Consider the following 19025-nt stretch of genomic DNA (forward strand, 5'->3'; position numbering starts at 1 on the left):
AGCGAACTAGACTCCACACTCGCATTCGCGGCTTCGCGCTCGAATGCGGAGGGCCCTTAAGAAGGCTCCGTTTCCATACATATTATTAATAGCATTACACAGAATAAAGTGAGGATGTGTCATAAACGACATATTTTCATAGCAATTTCACATGCCAGACTATGCCGTTGCAAATACAATGAATTGTTAGCATGGTCTGACTCAGTACTATTATTTGTCGTTCCACAGAGAAGGGTCCTTATGCTTTCATGTGCAATAAGGACCTCAAAATTTCTGTTGGAATTTCAGATAAAAAGGACCCTTCCTCTTCCTTTCTGTGGTGGAAATCCACATTTATCATGAATCTAGTTTTTTTTTATTGATGCAAAAAATTACACAGCATTACAGCGAACTAATACACTGTGAAATTTAAAACAGACAGTATCATACAGACAAGGTACATTATACGGTCTTAAGTAGAGGACAAACAGTAGGTACAAATGCAAAAATGAAAAACTAATACAAAACAGAAGATTCACGTTTATCCATCCTCTCACAGAACTTCATGCACTCTTTACACAGATCCAGATAACTGGATCGGTCATGACGGGCGGGGGGAAATGACCGAACGGGATAGTCTTATGTATCTTTCAGTAGGAGTAGCAGAGAAAGCGCTGTTATTGTTGGTCCTTGTCACAGTCTAAACGTTTTTTTTTTATTTCCCACCGTAAATTTAGTATGGTTTATGGTGGGCTACAAATCTACTCGACCAATCATATTGTAGCATTGCGTATGTTTTGACCCTCACGGGCGCACGCGTATAGCTGATCTATGTAATGCTAGGTCTATGACATTTATAGATAACTTCGGGACTTTAATTATTTGTTTTATTAGAAAATTAGCGATAATTAAATACAGCTAATTTTAACAACGGAGTTACTGTATATTGGGCATTAACTGAGCCACAATCAAGTGTTTTGTATTACCAATTTGAAGTCGCCCTGTATAGTGGTCTGTGTAATTATAGTTATCGGGATGAGTTATTTTTTATACCACGTCAGTGGCAAACAAGCATACGGCCCGCCTGATGGTAAGCAGTCACCGTAGCCTATGGACGTATGCAACACCAGAGACACGGTAAAGTAAAACAATAATTATCGTGCTAATTTCACTTTATAATAAATAAAAACCAAATAATAAAAACAAAACGAGCTTTTCCCTTTTAAAGTTACAAAATTTCATCATATTTTATGAAATAAAAATAGCCTTTGTTATATTTACAAAATAAATAAGTTATTGACTTCTTTTAAATAACGTTATAATGCTTAATACCTACTCGTAACATGAAAAAAGATCTTGAAAATGACTGGAACAAAAACAAGATTATCATTATCAACTTATCACCTACCGCTCTAAGAAGCTATTGTTACAATATTTGGCTAACTGGAATTTTATACCTAAATCTAGTTAAATAGATAGAAAATGATCAATTTATCACAATAAATTGGAAACTTAAAAAATATGTGCGTTTAATTAATAAATACATTAGTATGAAAAAAATAATGGTACCATTCGATTCCTTACATTTTATAAAAAAAAAATTGTATGGCAACAATGTACATAAACGCAATATTTCACCGACAAAATCGCAATTTTCTTGTTTTCCACGGCTTCTAACTCTTTTAGGCGATAGCGACGTTACATGCTGACGTCTGTCATTTGTATGAAGCGTTTCGTCTATAGATGGTATAGACAGGATTTGTCAATCTCTATATATGAAAAATGCACATGAAAAAACAGTAAATAGGCGGCGCTACCATAAATTGAAGTACCTAGACCATACACCTAGTATTTTATATCTCATCCTCTCCTCCTCTCGACCTAATTCTACCGGCCGCTACACTATCAATTATCAAACACCCACTTCGAGCTCACTTCACCCTCGCCATTCCCCACGCAAACGTCAAAGTCAGCCGTTTGCGTTCCGCCATCTTGTAAACCGCCGCCATCATGGAATTGTCTACCATCTTTAACCACGCTACCACAGAGAGTTATAACTTATAACAGTTGTATAGCAGCGTCTTTTCGTTAAGTTTAAGATCACATACGGATTCGAATGCCGCGTATTACGTCATAACATGGCCATTTTTATTATTTATAACTTTGTTACATAGAACTAACACACAAAACCGCAACTCAACTTCTTCATCTCGCATTTTCGACACCGTAGTTCACGTATCTCCTAGTAGTCCTCATTCTACCGGCCGCTACACTATCAAACACCCACTTCGAGCTCACTTCACCCTCCCCATTCCCCACGCAAACGTCAAAGTCAACCGTTTGCGTTCCGCCATCTTGTGAACCGCCGCCATCTTGGAATTGTCCACCATCTTGTACAACACCACCACAGAGTATTAACAGTTGTATGGCTGCGTCTTTTTGCTCAGTGTGAGGGGATATACGGACTCGCATGCCGCGGAAAACGTCGTAAGCGTAATCGGAGCATGTTCGGCCGAGCGCGGAGCGTTCCACGCGGGCTTTCTGGAAAGAATATATGACTGATTAGGTAATGTATGATTATCATCAAAAGGTATGAATCTGAGTGCGTCTTACTAGAGACCAGATGCTAGTAAGTAGAAAAGACTTTCAACGCCGCGAGAATCGTCAATTCGTCATTGTCTAATGGCGACATTTACTTTTAACACATTCACTGCTAGCAACGCTTATATGCGTTCACCGTCATACAAAATCACGCCTCCCGGCGGTGAATGCGTTAACCTTTTTAGGGTTCCGTACCCAAAGGGTAAAAACGGGACCCTATTCCTAAGACTCCGCTGTCTACGTCCGTCTGTCACCAGGCTGTATCTCATGAACCGTGATAGCTAGACAGTTAAAATTTTCACAGACGATGTATTTCTGTAGCCGCTATAACAACAAATACTAAAAACAGAAAAAAATTTTTTAAGTGGGGCTCCCATACAACAACAAACATGATTTTTAAGCCATTTGTTGCGTAATGGTACGGAACCCTTCGTGCGCGAGTCCGACTGGCACTTGGCCAGTTTATAGTTTTGGGGCTCTGACCAGGCAAGTCCAAATTTATATTTCGAAATTATAAATAGTGGTAAAGTGACAGTTTTCAAATGTAAAAACGTTACATAGCGCCTACAATAATGATTCAAGGAAAGCAAGGTTTAAATAGGGGGTATTACTGCAACGTTCTGCCACCAGAGTGCAGCACTAGCCCCTTTAGTAAACCATAGAGTATCTTATACATACTGTGCCTATATTTTGTCAAGTTTTCAGATAATAAAATATGACATTGGATGCATCAAGGCAGTTCGTTTACAGAAGACCTACCGGGAAACGCGCATCCGAAATTTCGCTATCTGCCTCCGTATTGCTCTAATATTCACGCAAGAGTGACAGAGATGTTAGATAACGAAATTTAGATTTTTTTGTTTCGCAATAGACCCTCAGATTGTGGTAGTGGCGCCCCCTATTACGCAGTTTCGCGTAATATTGTATTTTAAATTTAATATTTTTTTTTTGTTTATATTTTATGTGAAACATGTTAATTATATAAATTTTATTGGATATTTCAACTTGCCCGAGTTGTTGACATATGTATATACTCGTATAATTTAAGTGTTGTAGTTTGTAGGTAAAAAATTGTTATGTAATGTGTATTATTTGTTATGTAATTTCAAACACAATCTTGTATTGTTAATGGAAATAAAGAATATTCCCTATTTAAAAAAATACCTGTGAAATCTTCCTCAAATGCGACACCTCATATCCATGATGGTGCACCCATTTCTTCACCTCCACAGAATCCGTCACCCATTGCGAGTACACCACCCTACATCCCCTCGCCGCCCCTAGTAACGCATTCAACGTACGCGCCTTTTCCACCCCGCACCGCTGACTCATACTCGGTATTCCATACCTAGTATTCGTACTTGGTATTTCAGACCTAGTATTTGTACTTGGTATTTCAGACCTAGTATTTATACTTGGTATTTCAGACCTAGTATTTATACTCGATATTTCAGACCTAGTATTTGTACTAGGTGTTTGACATCTAGTATTTATTTTGGAACAGTGACTTTGGTCCAGCGGTTGTATGCCGGTGGGGTCGTTTCGGTCGGAGACGCAGGAACCTAGTACGACGTGGGTGGTATGAGGATTGACATGTTTCTGGACTCGGCCGTTGAGGGATTTTATGGCGGTTTGTATGGCTTGCCGCTCGGTGCGTGACATTCCTGTCAGTACCTGAAAATACCATGTGTTTTTTTAGCGATTTTGCTACTCGCTACACCTATAGTTGGTCAAGCAAATCTTGTCAGTAGAGAGGCGCGATATTCAAATTTTCTATGGGACGATATCCCTTCGCGCCTACATTTTTTAAATTTGCCGCCTTTTTCTACTGAAAAGATTTGCTTGACCAGCTACATTATGGTCCAAATGGGGTAGTGAGATAATATCAACTATAAGATAAAGAAATATGAAAAAAAAGCCTTAAGGCTCATTTACATGGTGCGAGTTTCTCGCCTCGACCATGCGATTATCGTAGCACGAGAAAAAAATATGGCATCATGTAAACTATACGTACGATATCGTACAAGTAGGGGCGATAATCTCCTCGCCTTTGATGATTGGATGTCTCCGTGTAAACAAAACTTAAATGCGAGAATCGTATTTCGAGTTTATATGCTTTTCAGTCGTCATCATGAGTGCATTGCAAGAGGCTGTTCTGATTGTGTCGGCACTTGATACGTTTTAAATTTTACTTTTACATTTTAAATGTTTTATTAATCGCCAAAACGCACAACAAAATTTTTCTTAGATAGTACTTGAATGTTTAGTTTAGTTTATTCATTAACCGTAACGTAATATGATCATTACATGGTAAGTCAACATTTTATACAATATTATACTTATAGAGAGAGAGTATTATGGATTACACAAGGTAAATACGCTTAATAATAATTGAAATCTAAGATTTACAGTTTGCGTCAATTAAAATATGTTTTAATGATAAATATTCAGTAATCGAATAGAAGGCATGGTTTTGGAAAAATGTCTTGACTGTGTTTTTAAATAAATTAAAAGGTAAATCCGTGACATCTGTGGGCAGTTTATTGAAAAATTTTATTTTTAAAAAAATTACCTGTTTTTGACACTTTTTTAATCTTAGTGATGGAAGATGCTTTTGTTCCTTGTATTATAATTGTGCTTGTATTATAATGCTGCTAACTATTTCCCGCCAACTTTTTTTTCTTAAGGGCAGCGTCACGCCATTTCAGTCAAGAGCCAATATTAAAATAAATGCAACTTAAATTATATTAAAATCATTAAATTAATTTGTTTTTGTTAAAAAAAAACATTTTTGACAGAAGATATTATCGCTGACTGTACTTTTCTTTTAACAGCCAACTAATACTCATCGAGAAAATAATGTGAGAAACAAGAAATATTATAACGAATATTTACAGTATACGTATACCTAGTGGTAAATGATTAGCAACTAATCACGTAAGTTGACTGGCAAAACTCGTATGAAAATCGGTTCGGACCGATTCGTGCGATACTCGCACACGTACGTAAAAAAATGTCATACGAGAACCAGTTTAGACGAGTCGAAAAATCGTAAGCAAATATCTCCCTAGAATGCGGCTCCTCGTGTAAACTATTTCACCTGGCGATAATCTCCGTGCGAGTATCGAATGACATAATCGTAGGCGAGTTTATATTTCTCGCATGAATGTAAACATTTTTATACGATACTCGCCTGGCGATTATTGCATACGATAATGTCATACGATTTCTCGCCCTAAAACGTACGAGAAACTCGCACCATGTAAATGGGCCTTTATACAAGGCAAGTAAAGCTTCAAACAAGGCCGGGAAGCAATTAAATCTATACTCATTGACAAATTTAGAGCAACACAAAAAAAGGGGAGATTTTTACACTCACGGAGTTAGTTCTAATACGAGCTTCACAAAATAGGTAGAAACTATTGTTTCGGCTCCGGAAAGAGTTGATTTGAAACTAACTTGTGATCCATACATTCTACCTTCTTTTTAACAGCTTCTATTTTTAATTTATTTAAAAATAAAAATTATAAAAATAAAAAGTCATAGTCTTCGGTTACCGCGATAGTTACTCATGAAATAAAACTGAATAAATGAATTTATAATACAAATATACATAAATATATATAAATATATTTCAATTCAATATACGCGATATAATCCGTTTTCATAGTTTTATTTCATAATAAAAAGTCAATTAACTATGCTTTATATGACATCCGCTTAGTATGACGTAGTTGTCACTTCCCTTCGATGTCATATGCGGATTTCATTTCATTTCATTTATTGCAGAACCATGGTTATTGGTTACATTAAGGTGTTACATGTATTAAGTGCATGCATGGTTACCCTATACAAATCTAAAAACTAATTAGGTACTTAATAAATACATAGTCAAACATATAATAGCATTCAAGTAAAAACTAGGAATTAATTACAATTAAAATAAAGGAACAATACAATAATAAACATTTCAAATACAGTAGTTATAGTCATAATTCCAGATTCAAGTAAAAATTGCAAGACATTCTTTCTTTTCTTGATGGACTTGAGGGCGGTGTTGCCCGTAGCCAATGTCACGTAAAAGGGTAGGAACAAAATAAATGCTCTTAGAGCACGACGCTGTTCGGTGGTTGTTGTAGTTGTCTCGTAAAACCGATTGCTGGATTTTACGAGAAGCACGTGGACTACCGGCCATTGTCTCCAAAATGGTGGTTAAACACGCTTTGAGATTAATTCTCCATTCACTGCACACTACCACATTAGATTATTGTATAATCATCATTGGCCTTCGCGTCTATTGCAGACGATTTATGGTGTAACACCGGAGAGACACCGTTTTTGGTGGCTGAATAGACCGATGCGAGACCGACAAGGTCTACCACAGGCCTGACAAGAGAGAATTGCTGAAAACGGTACTGAGACGCGTTGTCGTCGTTTTTTCCTCTTGTCAGCAAGTGCGGCGAACCAGGTCTCATCGCAAAACTTGCGACCTTCCACAACATGTTTGCGCCATTCCGTCCGCTGTTCTGCGAGCCTCTCCCAGTCTCGGTGGTCGATATGGAAGGCAATCATGTCCCTCTTTGCGCAATCTTTAAAGCGAAGCAATGGCCTCCCAACGTTACGTTTTGCATTCGCAACCGCACCATGAAGAACACGACGAGGTAATCGAGAGGGTTCCATCCTGTGCACATGCCCTAGCCAACGCAGGCGTCTCTGTTTGAGAAACGCGGTTAAGCTAGGCAGCTGTGCAATTTCTAAAACCCTTTCGTTTGTCACCCTGTCTTGCCATGAGATTCCTAAGATCTTGCGAAGGCAACGCATGTAGAAAGAGTTTATACGACGTTCTATTTTCACGTCGTCCAGGTTTCAGCGCCGTACAAGAGTATGCTTAAATATAGAAGCCTGAAAGACCAACATTTTGGTCTTTGTTGTGAGGTGCTTGTTTTGCCATACTCGAGTACTAAGCTTCCCGAAAGCTATCGATATTACACTTTAAACAATATTAATGAGCAAAAAACAAAGGAATTAATCACGAGGCTACTATCAAGATGGCGTTCGAACCGGAAGTCTGCAAGGCATTCTACTGTACTTACAATTGTTGGAGACTTGGTTTGAGACAATATCTGTTGCGTGATTGTTTTCGCAGGCGTGGTGTTGCCCAGCATGCGGCGCGCCATGCGTTCTGCGCGCGCGAGATCTTTGCGCTCGCGCACAGTTAGCTTGGAGGGCGTGCGCTTTGGGACGGCGGGGGTGTCTGAAATGAAAAAGTTACAGTAATAGTGCAAGGTGTACGCTAAAAAAAGACCGCAAATTGATGTACAGCTTAGCCTTTTGGCACACGCATACTAGAGGTCAAAACAAAATTTTTGATCCGCAGTTCCTAAAAAAAAACTCTTAGGAGTGGAGTGCTGAGTCATTTCTTTTTTTTGTATGGGATTTTTTTTTCAGAAACTTATCGTGTGTGGTATCGTATGAAAGGGCTTTTTGAGGCGATTCTAAAAATATACCACATAATTACAGTTCAGCCATTTTTTTATATTAAAACAAAAATAAACATACCAAGTTTGGGCTACTCCAGATACGATATGGCAGATTTTTTTTGCAGAATATACCGTAAATGATAGGTGATACCCTATAACTAAAAGTGCTTTCATATAAGATCACACACGATAGGTTTCTAAAAAAAAATGTTTTGCCCTTACACCAGGCCTATGGAACTCTCCGCGCGAGCTCGGATTTATACCTACGACTCGCTTCCCGCCGGCGGGACTCAAGCTAGCCAGTAGCCAAGTTGGTTGCCACACGCGCTCACGCACGCACGTCACCGCGCGCTATGCCAAAGAAATGTCTTCGTCACGGTGCGCGCGGTGCGGGGAGCGGCGCGTTGAAGGTCACCTCATTGTATTTTTGTGTAGGTATCAAAACGGTAGGTATTTGCGTTTTCTTTGAGAGATAAGTATCTGTTCGTAAGAACTATTATATAATCTGTGTCTGTTTAACACTACTTTTTATTGATTACTCATAAAAACTTAGGGATGGTTATTCAAAATACATAAACATTCTTTGTTTCTTCCGAATAGTTAAATGATAAGTCTTATAGCCATTTTTTAAGAAACTATTGATTCCTTATGCAAACTTCCACCCCCTTTCCCCCTTTTTACACCCTTACGGGATGATTTCGGGGATGAAAACTATTCTATATAAATAAATAAATATTATAGGACATTCTTACACAGACTGACTAAGTCCCACGGTAAGCCCAAGGAGGCTTGTGTTATGGGTACTCAGACAACGATATATATAATATATAAATACTTAAATACATAGTAAACACCCATGACTCAGGAACAAATATTTGTGCTCATCAGACAAATAAATGCCCTTACCGGGATTCGAACCCAGGACTATCGGCTTCACAGGTAGGGTCACTACCGACTAGGCCAGACCAGTCGTCAAAATCCTATCCTTCCTCACAACTCAAACTAACTGCCAAATTTCATGTAAATCGGTTCAGCTGTTAACGATTCCCCATACAAACTTACACCCCCTTAAGGGGGTGAGTTCTGAGATAAAAAGTATCCTATGTCCTTCTACGGGACCCAAACTATCCGTACCAAATTTCAACTAAACGGTTCAGCGGTTTAAGCGTGAGAAGGAGGAGAACAGACTGACAGACACACTTTCGCATTTATAATATTAGTATGGATATTGATTGTAGGGAATTTTACCATCGTCATCTTCAGTCAGATCCTGCGCCTCCTTCTGCGTGAACAGTTTCCGTCGAGACTTGGGCGGTTGCGCCGGCGTCTCCACTGTCGCCATCTTTGCTGCCCCGCCGCGGGGCAACGTGTTCACACGAATTGTCGGGTCTGGAATATTACGAGAGAAATATTAACACAAGCGAATATTTGTGTCGTTTTCAAGCAAAATGTACCACGACCGCTACTCACTCAGGCACTGTTACTGTTAGTGCTTGAAAATGGAGATCTATTAGGCTCTCCGAAACATGTCGCGCGAGTGACTAAAAATATTTGAAACCACTAAGTTAGTTAAGTTAATATGTCTCACGATAGTTTAAATTCGATTAAATTCGAAAAGGTACCACATTGTCGCTTGCCATAAGGACGCTCTGACAGGTTATTCGTATAAAGGTACAAGTAAATTTCGTCATTATGGTAAGCGACAATGTGGTACCTTTTGCTTGAAAACGTCACATTTTATATCGTCGACACAAGACTACAAACCAGGGACCGGTCCTTATTTTATATCGTCGACACAAGACTACAAACCAGGGACCGGATATTAAAAAAAAAACAGGCCAAGTGCGAGTCGTACTCGCGCACCGAGGGTTCCGTACCTTTTAGTATTTGTTGTTATAGCGGCAACAGAAATTAAATTAAATAAATTAAATTGTCATTTATTTCAGGCCTAATACACCCATATGTGTTAGTAACTTACATAGCTAATAAAAATAATGTTAGTGCTATTACAAAACAAATTAACATGCAAATTAACTAATGACTAGGAAATGCAAATTAACTAATGACTAGAAATACATCATCTGTGAAAATTTCAACTGTCTAGCTATCACGGTTCATGAGATACAGCCTGGTGACAGACAGACAGACGGACAGCGGAGTCTTAGTAATAGGGTTCCGGTTTTGCCCTTTGGGTACGGAACCCTAAAAAATAAGTCTCGCCGAGTTTCTAGCGCTTTTCGTGAAGGTTAGGTTAGGTCAGCGGTTCTCGAACCTTTTTGATGACAGAACCCTTTTGGAAAGCGAAATATTTGACGGAGCCCCTAATGAAACATTTTACTGCGTCACTGTGAACCAGATATACCTATAGAAGAGCTGGTTTTTTTTTCTTATTATTACAAGTACTCTCGCGGAGCCCCAACAGACTTTGCGGAGCACAAAGGGTCCGCGGAGCACACTTTGAGAATGGATGGGTTAGGTTATTATATTATAAAACGGGACAAAATCGCGTATATTAGTTTCAAGATTTACCTCCGACGTTTCGAGGACGGCGTAGTCCCCGTAGTCTCGGAAAAGACTGACTAAAGTTGACATCAACATCTAGCCACGCGAGTTTATCGAACTACCCGCACTTGGTCTTGTTTATAAACTTGAACGTTTTGCGCACTAGGGATGTTACTCTAGGGATGTAAGTCCCGTTTTACAATTTAATAATGTGTAAAAACCTAACACTGATATAAACTTTCACGAATTTTGTGTGACACTGTAAGTGTAGTGTGCTTGGACAGACCAACGAGTGTGAACGCGACCAGACCAACGAGTGTGAACGCGACCAGACCAACGAGTGTGAACGCGATCAGACCAACGAGTGTGAACGCGACCAGACCAACGAGTGTGAACGCGATCAGACCAACGAGTGTGAACGCGACCAGACCAACGAGTGTGAACGCGACCAGACCAACGAGTGTGAACGCGACCAGACCAACGAGTGTAAACGCGACCAGACCAACGACTAACGAGTGTGAATGCGATGGTAACGTTGAATGCGAACGCAGCCGACGCACAAGAATGAGGGTAGACCGAGCGCTGTCTACACAACTTTGACACCCACCCGCTATCTTCAGTTACCCGTGAAGGCTGGAAAAAATTGCATGTAAACCTCGAAATATCGGGAGCTCGAAAACAATACAAAAGGTAATCACGGTCCATACCCCGGTCCGTATAAGTCTAGTATAATAGGGATGATGACATGTTGAATTTTATAACAAAATCTATTAACATAGCAAATGAGCAAGTTATCACAATAATGTAGATTTTAAATTATATATGGAATAATACAAAAATACATGACTTGAAAGGTTCAAAATTTATGTAATTTTTTAACTTCCAAAAAGGAAGGAAAAAAGTAAGGGTACCATTCGATTCCTTACATTTTATTCAAAAAAAGATTGTACAGCAACTATATAAATAAAGGCAATATTTCACCGACAAAAACGCAATTTTCTTGTTTCGTCCATACATTCAAAATGGGCTCTTCTCAGTGACCTTGACGTCACGTTCACTTATCGTTTTGTTAGGAGCGTTTCATGAGTGAAGTACGACTAATTTTTTTTCATTATAGGACATTATTATTGTTACACAACTTGAGTAAGTCCCACGGTCAGCTCCATAAAGCTTGTGTTGTGGGTACTCAGACAACGATATATATAATACTAGCTTTTGCCCGCGACTTCGTCTGCGTGGACTTAGTAATCCCAGCTAAAGTAAGAATAGCGCCTGGAGAAAGTCTTATAGCAATTATTCAATTTGAGCATATTATGCACACAAATTAGCATATTTTTTTTTTACATTAATTATCTCAATTCCACCCCGCTTTTTACTTTCTTAAGGGATGATTTTCGGGATAAAAACTATCCTATGTCCTTCTCAGGGACTAAACCTATCTCTATACCAAATTTCATCTAAATCGATTCAGCGGTTTAAGCGTGAAGAGGGAACACACAGACAGACAGACAGACTTTCGCATTTATAATATTAGTATGGATATAAATACTTAAATAAGTACATAGTAAACACCCATGACTCAGGAACAAATATCCGTGCTTATCACTGAATAAATGCCCTTATCAGGATCTGAACCCAGGACCATCGGCTTCACAGGCTGGGTCACCCACTAGACCAGACAGGTCGCCAAACTGTCGGGACTTTGACTATGACGTATTGCTTTAATCATAGAGTAACTTATACTAGAGCGGTACTGTCATAGTAAATTTTGTAACCCCAGTAAATTCACTGCCATCTGTCGACACACTTTAAAACTAAAAATAAATATTTATAAAAATACGATAAAATGTATTTAAATATGGATAAATGATTTTTTTTATTTGCATTAATTATTTTTATGATTTTGACCCATGTACTTTCACTGATATGCGTTAAAATTGTTAAATAACAAACGAAACCGTCAATGCCATCTATACGACAGTAAGCCAAAGCTAGTAGCGCCCTCTGAACGAGAATCAAATTTTCTTGATTTTCGAGGCACGTTTTTTCCTTAGACTGTATACATCTATTACGGAGTTATATCTATCTTTGCTTTAATGCAATGGGTCCCGTATAGACAATTGATCCTAAAAATAAACCTGATCGATTGATACCATTAATTTAAATTTGTCATCAAGCCTATTACCTGTGCTATCCTTGGAGCGATCATGCGACGTATCCTTGTCTGTGGAGGTGTCGTGGTCAGTAGACGTGTCTGCTGTAGTATCCTGTTCCGTTTCGCTGGATATCCTTAGTCTTTGCTCTTTGGGGTTGTTATTTGGTTCCTTGTTGTTGAGTAGGTCTGCTAGAGGTATGTTCTCTGCTTCGGCTCTTTTCTGAAATTATATTGAAACTTTTATGTGAACCAGTGTAATATTGAGATGGTAAATTACGAGATTGAATTTTATATGAGAAAGAAAAACTAACCTAAGGTAAACAATCTCTATTTAATATTTATTCTTATGGGATGCTACATGTGTAACAAAGAGAATATATAGGATAGAGGGATACTGTCATAGTAAATTTTGTAGTCACAGAAAATTTACTGCCATCCAAAACTAAAAATATCAAAAAACGTATATATATATACCTAGTCGGCTCATAAGTTCTGTCACTGGCCTTTAAAATTTAAATTTGGAACTCCTAAAACAAAAACCGTTCTGCATTTGAATTTCGAATCTTTATTAAATATTTGAGTAGTATAATTTTGCAATTTTCTGTTTTCTTCAACATGGAGTGGACGCTTAAAGATAGCCGTACCGCAATAATTGCACTATATCGTTGTGATCACTCGCCGACTAAAATTTTTAAGCTACTTGAAAATTTAAAATTCTCTCTAAGATTTGTGTATCGTACCATAGAAAGATACAGTGAGGTCTCTAGTTTAAATGACAAGAAAAGAAGCGGTCGTCCGCGTACAGCTAGGACTCCAGCGGTTGTACAAGCAATTAGGGCACGCATTGCCAGAAATCCCGCTAGGAAACAAAAAGTTATGGCCCTCCAGATGGGTTTGAGCAAAAACACGGTGAAAAGAGTGCTTAATCAAGACCTGAGACTTCGTGCTTATAAACGGTGTACGCTCGCAATAGTAAAGAAGCGTCTAATAGCATTCCCCGTATTCAAAGAGGTCATCACCCTTCATCTGTGATGGTTTGGCTGGGAGTTTCTTATGCGGGCGTCACTAGTATGCATTTTTGTGAGAAAGGAATAAAAACTAGTGCCAAAGTGTACCAAGACACGGTGTTGACTAATATTGTGAAACCACTATCCCATACGATGTTTCTAAACCAGCATTGGGTTTTCCAGCAGGACTCTGCTCCAGCCCATAAGGCAAAGTCTACACAAGCCTGGCTCGCCTCCAATAAAATCGACTTTATACGGCATGAAGATTGGCCCTCCTCTAGCCCAGATCTTAATCCTTTAGACTATAAAATATGGCAGTATTTAGAGGAAAAGGTGTGCTCAAAACCTCATGCAAATCTAGACTCGCTGAAAAAATCTCTTGCTACGGCAGTGGCCAATATCGACATGAAAGTGGTGCGTGAATCCATTGACGACTGGCCACGAAGACTTCAAGCCTGTGTAGATAATTATAGCGGTCATTTTGAATAAATGTTATACATTTAGATTCTCTAGTTTATAAGCTTTCAAACGCTGTACAAATTATACGGAATAAACTTAAACTTTTGATTTTATTTGATACTATGTATATGACAGAACTTATGAGCCGACTAGGTATATGATTTTGATCCATGTTCTTTCATTGATATGTGTTAAAATTGTTAAATAACAAACGAAACTGTCAACGCCATCTAAACGAGAATAGGACAAAGGGTATTAGTGGTAGCGCTATCTGTGCGAGAATAAAATTTTCTTGATTTCCGAGGCACGTTTTTTCCTTAGACACTATTTCGCTTATACGGAGTTATATAGGTCTTTGATGTGTAAGTACATATGAGATGCAGCATTTGGCTTGGATTGTTCCTGGTCTTCTTGTAACAAAATAAAATGTAACGGTAACCATATAGAGATACACACCAGCATGATCCTCAATGCTCGAGGAGAGGGTAGATCACTAGCCCTCGCAGCAGCAGGAAAGGCAGATTCGGTAACCCGACGTCCACAAGAAGCGCAGGCCTCCACCCACAGCGGCGATACCAGACGACAGGCCAAGGCGCGGGCTTTGGCGCGAGTGTCGCGGCAACCACCTTGAAATATTGGTTACTACATTACATACATACCTAACATTACATTACGTTACGTTAGGTACATTAAGTAGGTTTCCAGCCTATCCTTCCACAAGATCAAAATTTAACCGAAAACATTCTCGTCTCACAAGTCAAAAGTCTACACACCTCAACATTCATTATATTTACATTATACATTGAATTGATGGATTTAAGATAAGGCCGTTCCATCGGTTTGCCGCTGTCTTTGTCACATTTCGCAAGGAAGAACGGGAAAGAACATACGCGCCAAATGTCAATTTTGATCGAATTTTGTCGGTGTTTATTTATCTTAAAAACGTTACCTTACAATATCGAAATTCTAAAGCTATGAAATTACTATTTATGTTAAGATTGTTTTTTCTTATTTTTTTGTTTATAGTATCACATAATAAATAACAGAGAAGTAGGATTAAAAGCCCGAGTTAGAGGTTACTTTGGGAATTAATTGTATCGAGCGAAGTGTCATAATTCGTGTATCGGAAGCTATGGTGTTAAAGATAATATAGTCAAGAACTACATATATTTTTTCCACGTCTACGAATATCAACGCCTTTTAGAAAAACATGATCATATAAGGAGATTTTTCGCCTTCTGGCTCAGGGAACCGCCTTAAGAGTGTATCATGATTCCTTTATAAAACTGTGGAAGAGATATTCCATGTAAATAATGCCATCAGGTAACCAATTGTAAGATTTGTAAGTACATAGTTATATTTTATGTAATAATGTTTAAACAAAATTTGTGTATGAGTGTTCAAACTTCGTTGCCTTTTTGATAATTCTATAGAATGTACATGTGCTTTGAAATGACAATGGTAATTAATGAGTGACTAAATGACTTGTTATAAAATATTACCAAAATATTATCTTAATAAAGTTGCTCTTAAACATTTATTTTTGACTTAAAATACACTTTTCATTCATATATCCACTTCACATCCATTTTATTAATCACTTAACGTTAGATAAATTCAAAAAACCATAAAATTTCATTTTCTTTAAGTTTGAAGTTAAATGTCAAGTTCAATATAAAATCATAGATATTTATGATTGTAACAAAGAACCTTCTTCTTTTAAATTTAAATAGATACATAGCGTTTATTCGTGGTAAAAGAGAGGAAAACACGTACATAGGAAACACAACATAAATAATATAAGCCACGAAATGGTCCCGACTCAGCGTGGTGCTAGCCTGGCTGGGCTAGCGCTGATCTACGTCGGGGCCATGAACTTGTGCAGTAAGAATAGTAACACAATACAAAACAAATAATAAAAGACACATCAAGATAAAAAGTTCAGTATGACCATAAGCTCTTTTAAGCAGTCAATACACAAATTATACTTGCCCTGAGTCCACACAAGATGCGTCACAAAGGGGCTCCAAGCCGGCACCACCGTGGCTCCCAGTGCCATCAGAGCAGCCCTAAGGGCCAGTGCCCGAGTCTCCTTCCCCACATCAACTAGCACTACCACCCCTGCGAGCGCCTCCGCACCCACTTCCATGTTCCTATCTGATATTGGTACATTTGACATGATATTTTCATACCGTTTCTTTAAAACTTTAGGACTAGTGTTGTTTTTTGTGAATTTAACTTTCTGGGCTACAAGCTTGCTGGCGCTTCGCACTGGCTTCTGTTGTTTCCGTATAATTTCTGGGATTCGATTAACCGTTTTTGTGGGCTCATCATGGCCTTTTAGCTCTGACCATTCTTTTCTTATCCGAATACGCGCCGCTATGGCTGAACGACGCTGGAATATAACATATTAAATAAATATTACTATTTTGCACAAATTACCTGCAAATACAAAAAGTCATGGCAAATAGATTGGTTCTTGAAACATTATAAGATTAGATAAAAAAAAAACTTGTTAAAAACACGTTTTATTTACCTATCTGTTGCTTCAGTTAATATACGAATGTAACTTATCAGTAAAAGCAAAAATAAGATGCACATGCAGTTGAAATAATTCATAATAAATGATATTTCATACATCATTTTGTTTCCCTAGCAGCATCCTTGAACAATAGCGTTTCCTTTCTGCAACATGCAAATGTTTGAAATATTAAAGTTATAATGTATAAAGCTCCCAAGCCTGAAGAAATACAATATTTTGTATGTGTTTCAAAACTTACCAGACCTGCTGCACTTCTATTGTTCATTGTGGTATTTTATTTACTCATTAACCACAGACACAATGTTCTTTTATGGTACTTTACACTTTACAAGTAAAACAAATCACATGAAAGTGTGTCAATCAAAACATTAACATTAAATAAAAAACAAGCCGACTGGTTTCAACTTGTCAGTCAACTGTCAAACTCAAAATGTCAAATGTATTTTGTTGCCATGTTTAAAATCTAAAACTCTTATATATTATACTATGTGAAAAACCGGATTAGCACAGGATGGATGAAATGGCGACAGGTTACGGGAACCATTTGTGACGCCCGTATGCCCCTTCGGTTGAAGGGTAAAATTTATAAAACGATCATAAGACCTGTCATCATGTATGGATCAGTGTTGGGCCCTAAAGGTGACGGATGAAAAGAGATTGCATGTAGCGGAGATGAGAATGTTAAGGTGGATGTGTGGCGTGACGAGAATGGATAGGATAAGGAAAGAGTATATTAGAGGAAGCTTGAAAGTTGCACCCATAACAGAAAAAGTAAGGGCAAATCGCCTAGCATGGTACGGGCATGTGATGCGGAGGGATGAAAGCATGAATCTAGTATAACTGGATCGGTCATGAGGAGTGGGGGAAAATGACCGAACGGGATAGTCTTATGTATCTTTCAGTAGGAGTAGCAGAGAAAGCGCTGTTATTGTTTGTCCTTGTCATAGTTTCACTTTTCCACCGCTGCCACAACCGAGGTTGTGGCAAACAAATAAGTACGTGACATGTCATGTTTGTTCGTTGCTTGTTTAATTATCGTTGTTTTGTATGAAATTGTGCTTTCTCTTATGAAATATAGTGATGGTTAGCGTTTTGAATGCTTGAACTTTGATAAAATACTGGTGAATTGTTCTGTAATCGGCTGTAATAGCCGCTCTGAGCAAAAATATGAGATCATAATCTTTCACACGTAAGTACGGTATTTTACACCTTCCTCTTAGCGCAATATGTGAGAATAACATCGTAAAATTACGTTACACTCAAAGCAATGTAGAATCAAACGATTTCAATAAAAATATCACAATTATTTACGCAAATTAACAAAACATTATTTATAAAATTATCCGCCCAAATTACGTAGTTAGGTAGGAGTCTGAGGTCAGTCATTTTTGAACTTCTTCTTAATTTAGCTGCATAACAATCATGTTAGGGATACCAGATGAAAATATCATAATTTTATGGGTAATTTTGACCTCAAAGTTTTTTCGTACTTCTAATTCCAAAAAATAAATAAACAAATGTTGTGAAGGTTAAATGTGGTGTACATTAATTGGTGTGATTGCGATTTGTGATTTCTTTAAATTAAAACCCATAATACATTTTATTTTACGTTTTATTTACTAAACATGTTTAGTTTTGTACCACCTGCGCGAATTATAGGAGGTATTTCATTGTTTATACGCCTAAAAAGGACGGCCCATTGACATTTTATTTAACAATTTTTTAATACCGTCAAACAAGCTAACTTTGCCTCCAGGGTAATCGCCCCAACGTGATATCAAATATTGGGGTAATTTTTACCAATATGGTATCCCCACGTTTATGACGTCATCTATGTCTATCCCTTACGGGCGCACGCGTATAGCTGGTCTATGTAATGCTAGGTCTATGGATGAAAGTCATGTGACGAGAAAGGTATTAAGAATGAATGTGGAGGGAGGTACGAGGAGAGGAAAACCGAGGAAAAGGTGGATGGACTGTGTGAAAGATGATATGAAACTAACGCAAGTGAATGATGAGATGACGGGTGACCGAGAGGTATGGAAGAAAAAGACATGCTGCGCCGACCCCAAGTGAATGGGACAAGGGCAAGCGAATGATGACTCCTATATATTATACTACTCTTTGCCTTTAACCGAACTTGCGTACTTACGCACGGTGAATGTAGTCCATGTAGTCTACGTACGGCTGTTATGAGTTGTTAATATTGTTATGGGGTATGTATGTATTGTTAAAAATATGGATATAACTTGCGAAAGTGACTTAATTACCTTAATTATACGTAGGTAGACTATAGTTAG

The 19025-nt window shown here is 38.1% G+C and overlaps 1 protein-coding gene across 3 annotated transcripts; it reads right to left on the bottom strand.

Moving 5' to 3' along the window:
- Positions 1 to 1139: 1139 nt before the first annotated feature.
- On the bottom strand, positions 1140 to 17109 carry LOC134744259 (microcephalin-like). 3 transcript variants are annotated; one of them, XM_063678205.1, is made up of 9 exons: positions 16964 to 17109; positions 16176 to 16578; positions 14640 to 14809; positions 12748 to 12937; positions 9309 to 9449; positions 7674 to 7834; positions 3983 to 4254; positions 3745 to 3928; positions 1140 to 2520 (listed from the first exon to the last, which is right to left on the bottom strand). In XM_063678205.1, the coding sequence occupies exons 1-9, from the start codon at positions 16988 to 16990 to the stop codon at positions 2185 to 2187; spliced, it is 1884 nt and encodes a 627-aa protein (XP_063534275.1). In that variant the 5' UTR covers positions 16991 to 17109; the 3' UTR covers positions 1140 to 2184. The 3 variants fall into 3 exon arrangements, with proteins under 3 accessions (XP_063534275.1, XP_063534192.1, XP_063534115.1); XM_063678122.1 differs by adding an exon at positions 16822 to 16868 and having other exon boundaries at positions 3745 to 4254; positions 16964 to 17057; XM_063678045.1 differs by having other exon boundaries at positions 3745 to 4254.
- Between the last annotated feature and the right edge of the window lie 1916 nt (positions 17110 to 19025).

The sequence above is a fragment of the Cydia strobilella genome, chromosome 1 (assembly GCF_947568885.1).
Source record: "Cydia strobilella chromosome 1, ilCydStro3.1, whole genome shotgun sequence".
Lineage (NCBI taxonomy): Eukaryota > Metazoa > Arthropoda > Insecta > Lepidoptera > Tortricidae > Cydia > Cydia strobilella.

Excerpts from the sequence above, each read along its gene's own strand:
- LOC134744259 (XM_063678045.1), bottom strand. The coding sequence starts at position 16,990 with ATGAACAATAGAAGTGCAGCAGGTCTG. Across the intron at positions 16,579-16,963 it reads ATAGAAGTGCAGCAGGTCTG|CGTCGTTCAGCCATAGCGGC; the intron begins GTAAGTTTTGAA and ends GTTATATTCCAG. Across the intron at positions 9,450-12,747 it reads TCGCTCCAAGGATAGCACAG|ACCCGACAATTCGTGTGAAC; the intron begins GTAATAGGCTTG and ends GTAATATTCCAG.